At 35.8% G+C, this 9,063-nt stretch overlaps 1 protein-coding gene across 1 annotated transcript; it reads left to right on the top strand.

Annotated features, from left to right (window-relative positions):
• The first annotated feature begins 590 nt into the window (after window positions 1–590).
• LOC149141423 (uncharacterized) lies at window positions 591–2,027 on the top strand. Its single transcript, XM_089451234.1, has one exon. It carries the CDS (start codon window positions 591–593, stop codon window positions 2,025–2,027), a length of 1,437 nt encoding a protein of 478 aa, XP_089307360.1.
• Window positions 2,028–9,063: the final 7,036 nt, after the last annotated feature.

Below are 9,063 nucleotides of genomic sequence, written 5' to 3'. Positions count from 1 at the left end.
TTTGTTGATGACATTCTGATTTTTACAAATGGTTCACCAAATGAAATTAAGGAGTATAAAAGCATTTTTGATCTATTTCTGAAAGCCTCTGGAATGCAGATAAACTCTAGAAAGTCACAAATATGTGCAGCAGATCTTGTCAGGAGAGAAAGAGATAGATTGACCAATCTGTTTACTTTCCCTCTCCAGCCCCTGGACACTCCCTTTAAATACTTGGGGTTCTGGTTGAAACCTGTAGCTTACAAGAAAGAGGATTGGAATTGGCTTATAGAAAAAATCGAATCTAGAATAAATCATTGGAGTTTCATATGGCTCTCCAGAGCCGGTAGACTGACACTCCTAAAATCAGTCTTGTTAGCCATCCCAGTATACTGGGCTGCTCTAACTTGGGTACCCAAGGGTGTGATGGAGAAAATCAGGAAGATATGCAGCAGGTTCCTATGGGCAGGATCAGCAAAGGAATCATCGGTTCTTCCATGGGTGGCATGGGAAAAGATTGCCAGACCTAAAGAATGGGTGGCTGGGGAATCAAAAGACTCCCTGAATTTAGCATGTCTTTGGCAGCAAAGTCTGGGTGGAGGTTAATTTCAATGGAGAATCTCTGGACAAAGGTGGTTAAAAGAAAGTATATTGACCCGATCCCTTTAGAAGATTGGATTAGGAATCCAGATAAGAAACAGAAGAATATATCAGTCATTTGGAAGGCTACTCTGGAAGCCTTCTCTGTGATCGAACAAGGATTGGCTTGGAAAGTGGGAGACGGTAGTCACATCAGAATCGGAAGGGACCCTTGGGTGGGCTGCAATGAATCTTATGCTCTGTCTCCAGGGCTTCTCAGACACCTCGACAGCAAGGGAATAGTCACTCTAAATCAGGTGGAGAAAGTAGGCCACTCCACTATATGGGGTCAGGCTTGGAAAAGTGATGAGGAACTAGGGTTAAATATCAGATGGAAGAATGAATGGGCATCCTTCATCCAAGAACTCCACCGTTCTCATGTCAGACTCAAAAACCAACCAGATAAGCTGATCTGGGCCCTGGGGAAAACTGGAGAATACTATCCTAAAGATGGTTATTCCTTCTTAATGAAACAGAAAGGATGGGATATCCCGGAGTGGTGGGCTAAAAACATTTGGAAACTTACTAGTCCAACAAAGGCCAGGATTTTTCTTTGGTGTTTGCTTAAAGGAAAAGTCCCTACATGGGATAGACTACAAGCCAGATACCTTGTTGGTCCAGGAAGATGTCCGCTTTGTAAGTCAGAAGAAGAATCTATTAGTCATCTTTTTACATCCTGCACAGTTTCCTTAAAGATTTGGGAAGAGCTTACAGTTATGCTTAATGTAAAAGCACAATGGGGAGTTGAGCCTTTAGACGTTGCATGGAAAATTTGGTGGCAGAACCATCCGGAAGGAAACCTGAGAAATCTTCCTCTAATTTTCTTCTGGGGAGTATGGCTTGCGAGAAACAAAAGTATTTTCCATGACAAAACCATCCCCACTTCTGTTATAGCTTCTAATTGCGCAGCCATATATTCTTCTATTCCGGTCCCGAAAGTGAAAAATTCCCCAAGCCGTGATAAGCCGCTTATTATCAAGGAAGGTACTCCGTGGGCCTTCTTTGATGGAGCCTCCCAAGACAACAGGGCTGGAGCTGGGATTAGCATTCATTTATCCGCCGATCATTTTTTAAAAGCTTCTGTTGGATTAGGCCTCGGGACAAACAATTTTGCTGAACTGTCTGCTTTACACCTTTTGCTGTGCTGGCTACTTCAGAGGAACATCTTCACTATTCAAATCTTTGGCGATTCACAAAATGTCATTAAATGGGTCAATGGAACTACATCTTTTCAAAATCAGGTTTTAAAGCCACTGTTAGAAGAAATTTTGTTATTGAAGTCATCTTTTAACAGTTTTCATATTTGTCATATCTACAGGGAGAAAAATGAAGAAGCCGACCAGCTATCTAAAGCTGGTTTACAACAGGTTCTGGGCGACTGGTCAATAGAGGAATACTGCCAGGGGTAGCAAAACTTTTCACAGCAGCCTCCTTTTGCTCCTCCTCAATGAGAAGGGACTCTTCTCTTCCTTTTTTGCTTACGTATTTTCGATCTCATGCATAAAATACTTTCATTAACAGACTCTGTTTCCATAAATATTTTCTCTATTTCTGATCCGGAAAACAAAACAGTGTTAAAAAACTTTCCTTTATATCTCTCGTTTATGGTACAGTTCTTATGACAGTTGATATCACGGGGTCGTTTTCCTCTTCTGAAGGAGGCCCTAAGTCGTGTCTTTAAAAAAGTTTTTGTTTATCCTCCGGATGAGGGACTGTGTCTGTAGTCTTCAAAGACTGCGTTTGTTTACCGTCTTATGTTTTCTTGATGCTCTACGAGCTAGCAGATAGTATGATCAGCTCCAGCCGAGCCATCTATTATGATCAGTGATCCAAAAAGATTGTAAAACTTTTTATTATGCTAATGAAAAGTTTTGATTTTTTCTTCGGAAAAAAAAAACTATCCAATAATCAATTATGGAACTAATTTTTAAAACAATTATAAAACTATTCCCTTTTTAATTAAAAAAAAACACACACACACAAATATCAATGAGTTATTTAAAATAACTCATATTATAAAGTTCAAATAATCCTATTTTAAAAATATGGCCCATCCCTTTGTATAAACTGTACAATAATGAAATGATATTTTAAGGTCCATGAGACTAAAAATAGTCTATGAGACCATTAGTTCCCTGTTTTTCACTTTTTTCAATTCAATCCTTTTCCGTTTCAAATTCATGATGAGATGGCCCAACCTTCCAACAATGCCCTCACTAAAAAGAAAATGGAAAGAAACTGAAGCTAACATGTTCTCATAACTTTCTCTGATGTCTTTGAATGCATCACATTCCAAAATGAAATGTTTTTTCAATTCCACAGCCCCAAATGTGCAAAATGTACACACCCGTTCTCCCCATGCTTCTTTAGGCCTTTTCCACCATCATGTTTCACACTGAAGTTGATGCAAGTTGGTCCTTAATTGAGCAATAATAACCTTTGCCCTCCACAAAATGCTAGCTCCAATGAACTCTTTTTGTTGTAGATCACACGTAGGGTTGAATTCCTCAATGTAATATTTCTTCTTTCTACCCAACTCTTTTCCCCATACCTTTTAACGAAACTTCTCCATAACAAAATCCTTTAGCTCCTTGCTATTTGTGGGACAGGCATTGAGGTAGATATTCCATTTTTGCATCCATGTGTAGTTTTGTTTCATCCATGTTTTCTTTTTTTCACTCATGCCTTCATTGAAGATAACAATAGGCCATCTACCTACTCTCATTTGCTCAATTCTTTTTAGATATCTTATGAGCTGCACCATATCAATTTCTTCAATGGGATTTTCTCCTGTTTCACTCAACATTATCTCATAAGGTACTGAAATTTTATTTTGAACTTAATCATGATCAAGCATTTTTGGATTTTCTCAATTTGTTTCCATTTTGAGATGAGGGTGCTGCTAGCCGACAATTCACACCCATATAGCATCATTAGACAAACTAGGAGTCCAAAAAGCACTTTAATCGTTTTCCTATCCCATAACTCTGCCTCTCTACATTGGATATTAGTCAAAACTCCAGAGGCCAAGTAGGTGATGCTACTTTCTTTCATATTTCTTGTATCCTCCTACACTATAGGCATATGGGTGACGCCTCCAGAGATTGGAGTGCTATGCGGGTCCCCTAGCTTTCATCATGCGCAAGTCATAAACCATTAATGGTTTTGAGAAAACATGAAAAAAAAAATGTTTCAGCTACCTTTGGAAATTTTGGGAATGATGGGGGCACCCATTGCATTGAATTCTGACCATTGATCTGTTGATTGTAGTTTTGAAATACAGATTTGCAACGGGTACCCCTAATTTAAACTTCGATTATGAAGACCCATTGCAAAACCATTGAATTTGAGAGTGGAATCTCATGGACCGTCAATTACGCTGGCATGTGCAAGTGGTATAAACTTTGGTTCTTTTCTCTGTGTTGTGATGGAAACCTCAATAAATAACCTGTTTTTTTTAGAAGGAAAAAACATTGGTTTATATTTAGTGCCCGTACATTTTCAAAAATAAAATATGCATATTGACATCAACAAAACATATGTGATAAAACATCACCATGTACAAAACTATGGGCCTACGGATCTAAGCTAAAAAGCTCATAAGAGTACCAAAAATATTGAGATTGTACCTCTAAGTGAATATGCCTCAGTACAAAGTCATATATATTCAAAAGTTCAGCTAAAATAAAAGACATTGATTGAAATAAAAAATTGCGGAAGTTGGATCGATCCATCTTCTGCAAAAGTGTTGTCCACTAGGTAATGGAAGTGCATAGAACATGTGGGCACAGAAAGACCCCTTTTCGACAGAGTATCAGCGACAGTGTTAAATTCCTTGAATATGTGATGAAAGATGATGTGTTCAAAGGTTTGTTTTAGATTGTATGTGGTTGAGAAAACCTTCAAGGTGAGGAGGAGAAAATGTAGCTTTCCTGAGCACACCATCTATGAGTGACATGGAGTCCCCATATATATGTATAGTATTCATAGAGAGCTCCTTTGCAAACCAAAGAAGACCCCTTAAAGCCAAGATCTCAACCCTCATGTTTGTGCAAGTGCCAAGATATTTTATATTGTTTCCTTTTACAGATCCAAAACCATGCTCCATAGCCACATGTACCTACCTATGCCACACCATCAAAATACCCTACAGGAAACTGAATGCATGGATGTATGTGATGAAAACTTAAATCTTTATCCCTATGCATGCTTATATTTTGTGTGCCCATCCAAGTCGCAATGTTGATACAAATCCTATGGGTGTTGATGGGGATACCATCAAAATGTATCTATTTCTCGCTCGCCATATTTCCCAGAAGATGTAGAGAGGAATAGGTTGGTGTATTCCCCTCTCACTCCACCAGCAAAGACAATATTCAATAGAGAAGTAAGTTCTAAAAGGGAGTTGATAATAATGTAAAGGCCAAAGCCATACATGTGATGCAATCGGGCACTCCAGTAGAAGATGTAGATTTGTCTCTGATGAACTTTGACATAGCGAGTACCAACCTGGCCCATGAATACCACTCTTGCGCAAATTTTCCCTAAGTCAGTGTTTTGTCATCCCAGACCAACCAAGTATAGAGAATGATCTTAATAGGGACATTCAATTTCCAGATTTTCCGGAACCAACAACTATTGTTTAAAGAAGTTTTGAACACAAAATGTACCTATAAGTTTCCACCACCTCCACAGATCCCTTATGGAAATTCCCACCCCAAGTAATATAGTTTCCCCTCTCTGTTCTACACAAGCCCTCTCTTTTGAGTTCCAGAATGTGGTTATCCTATAACAAATAACCTATTGTTCAAATATAGCATCAGATATTTTGACAAACGTAGTTTCTGGATGATGAGCTTTGAAATTCTCATCAATTGCATCATAAAGTTGTTTGTGATGTGTTTTGAAGCAAATAATAGGGTCAAGTTTCCTTCTCACCCTTTGGAACCTTTGATCAAGAGTTCTATCAATCTCTTCGCTTCATCTTCCATACTTCTCAAAATAGTCTCAGTTTCACCCTGGGCATTCTAGCAAGAATCATAATAATTTGATGTCTTCATAGAAAAATATCCCAATATGGCTTGTTTCAATGGCATCTTAGTATATGGTTTAATAGTCTCCATAGCTAATTCATTCACATTAGTAAGTTCATTGCAAGGAATCTGCTCCCAAAACCCTTTGAATTCAGGAAATATTTCTTTCAATTTGGATAATGTAGATGAACTATGTCTCTTATAGCAATCATGGATATCTAAATACCCTTTGATACGTGACTTAGTAGGAACTAGTGGACATTTTCAAAACAAGGCACAACTCCTTGGAAGAACCAATGAAATCTCCGAAATGGTTCACAATTTTTCAAATGGTTCACAATTTCATTCAATTTGGCTATTTTAGATGAATTAGTCTCCAGTAGAAATCATGGATATCTCAATACCCTTAGTTCACCAGATTAGACTTTTATGGCCTTCATCTGAATTTGGAAGATATTAAGAATCTGTGTGATCGGTATCTGCTTGAGAAGCAATATCATCAAATTCAATTGAGTGATGAGCTCATTTTACTGGCAAAAACATTGGTAGACCTTTAATTTCGGTTCTTTATTGGAGTTGGCAAGCCAAAATTTTTAGGATTTTGTACATGGATTTTTTTATTTCATTCATATTCTTTTCCATTTAAACCATTGTATTTTCCATATTGTTTTTTTTTCCACTCATTTTGATTTCCATATCTCTTTCAACCTGTTAGAATAGTGAGAAAATCACTCATGTCAACATACTATGATTCATTTCATCAACTTGGTCGTCTAATTAGGAGAACCTATATTCTAAATCTTTATTTTCTTCAAATATCATATTTGATTTTTTATGAGTAGTATTTCTTGTAAAATTGTATTTCATATTGGAAAATGATAATACTACTCTTTATCACAACTTTTAGTCACCCAAAAATGGATCTTATAATCAATAGTTATGCTAATTGTAAGTTGTGTACCTTTAAGACCTTAATTTAGAGATTTTCTAAATGGATGACCTTTGTCTTGACATATATTTGACATTTGATCCCTTTTGAGTCAAAATTTTGGCTTGTCACACCCTAATATGATTTTTTAAACTCCTACAAAATTCACAATTTGAAACTTCATTGAAAAACATTATAGGAAAAATATCAAAATGACGTGTTTGATGTTAATTTCAGTATCACGGTCCTAGGATGGTTTCTCATTAAAGATTTCATATGTAAAGATCACCACATGATGAGACATACCATATGTTCCCATTTGGATCTTGCTCCAATGAATGTTATGCATCTAAAGAGTCATTGAGCATTGCATAGTTGTAAGAAAACAACCAAAGAAAAATGAGGCACCATAGAGATAACTTGAAGGGGGGATTTTGTAAGGCAAAACCACCCACATTCGATGGTGAAATAAAAAATGCCAAAACATTGAAGCTTGGCTTTTGTGAATGATAAGAGTACTTTAATTGCATGATTACTATGGAAACATCAAAGATGAGGATTTTAATTGTAGTCTAACTTGGAAAGCATCCTTGAGTTGGGAACATTATAGACAAGTGATGAGGATTAATGAAAATAAAAAAATTTGGAAGTAATTCAAGTAATTTGAGTGTAATATTTTGTATTGACGTCACTATGAGAAGAAAGTAAACCTTTGATATGAATTCAAGGATACAAAAATCAGATATAGAGTGTGGAATCTCAAAGACTTGAAGAAAAGTTATGAAATGCCAAATACTGTAAAGTGAAAATAAGATTTTCAAAGGATTTGAGAAGAGAAGAAGGAATCATTCTTTACGAATCATCTAAATTCCATTTAGCAAAATCAACCTACTCAAAGTGGAAAAAAAACAACAAAGACCACTAGAAAAAAAACATACGACCTAATTAGTTGTTGCAGTTTCAAGGCAAGTGCATGTGTAAGAACTACCCACATCAAAAATAAAAATGCAATACTTCTCACAATATTCAATATGATTACATCATGAATGATGTGGCATGCATGATCATTGTTATGTACATTGAATTAGAAGACAACCAAAAAAATATGAATCTTCCATGATTGTAGTGGCAAGTAACATTTCATGGAAATTAGACTCAAATTGGATAAATCTTTATCTAGTCACAACTATGTTACTATAGACCCTACTAGGAACTCTTTTCTTAAGTAGGCATAGTTAGTTATTAAAACTAGTTAAGTTAGCCATGAAAACCAAAAGTAAATCAAGAAAGATGGTGGGGATATTCCCAATACTGTTGGATGGGCTCTCTATGCATGTTGATGTGAGTGTTCCACCTTTGGGACATATATTGTGCTTATTAGGAATGCATTAGTTGGAACTGCATTATGCCAAGGTTGAATGCTACCATAGGAATCTTGACTTCTTGATGATGATGGAAACACAAGAAAAGTGAATGGATATCCAAGACCAATTTCTATAAGAAAAACTTCAATGTTACACCAAAAGAAGTGTTTTAGGAGAAAGTGTTAGTTCACTTTTAGTACACGTAATGGAGACAACACAAGACAAATCAATTTTAGATTAATTTTCGATTTTTCAAGAATCTAATGATATATTTTTGAATGAATATGTGGGTTTTCTTCCAAGAAGAGACATATTTTTCAATGTACTTTGTTCTTAAAGATGCACCATGTCAAAAACTCCTTATAAAATGCATGTTCCATAATTATTAGTGATGAAAATGCAATTACAGGAATTGTTGGATACAATATATAATCACCAAAGAGTTTCGCTTGAGGAAGCACCAATGTTGTTTGTGAAATAATGGGATGCTTGGATCATGTATTGATTGCTTGGCATTGGATAAAGCACTATCAAGAACAAGATCACATTAACAAAAATTGATGAGTTGTTTGACCAAATAAGAGGAACAAAATCATTTTTGAAGATTCATTTGAGACCAAGTTATCACCACATGAGAATCAAGGATTAAGAGATTTACATAGTGACATTGAAAACAAGATATGACCATAATTCACAAATTCGTAGTGGTGACATTCAATTTGAAAAGAGAACCAATGACAATGTTTTGGCCCATGAATAGTGTCTTCAACACAAACAAATAGTTCTTGTCTTTGGGTGAAAGCATGAAGATGGGTTACACTTTTGGGCGAAATATGGAGATGAAATTTCAAGTTTTTCCTCTTTTATCAAATTGAAGCCCTCAAAATTCATATAAGCACTGTGAATTTTGATTTAGAGTAAAAAGACAAATTGTGGAGAATTATGTTGTTGTCCTAAGTATATTTTTTGCAAAAACATTTAGTGTCATATATTATGTCAATTTTTCATCAAATGAAATGCGTGTCCTTACAAATTTTCACGCATCTTAAGAGGTATGTTTGTGTTCACGTAGCATAACTTAGTCTAAAATGTTTAATTTAAAATAGATATATATATATAT

This window comes from Pinus tabuliformis, chromosome X, assembly GCF_031772625.1.
Source record: "Pinus tabuliformis cultivar Carrire ecotype Pingquan chromosome X, CPIR1, whole genome shotgun sequence".
Taxonomy (NCBI): domain Eukaryota; kingdom Viridiplantae; phylum Streptophyta; class Pinopsida; order Pinales; family Pinaceae; genus Pinus; species Pinus tabuliformis.
This window is presented reverse-complemented; position numbering and strand designations above follow the sequence as displayed.

Excerpts from the sequence above, each read along its gene's own strand:
- LOC149141423 (XM_089451234.1), top strand. The coding sequence starts at position 591 with ATGGAGAATCTCTGGACAAAGGTGGTTAAAAGAAAGTATATTGACCCG.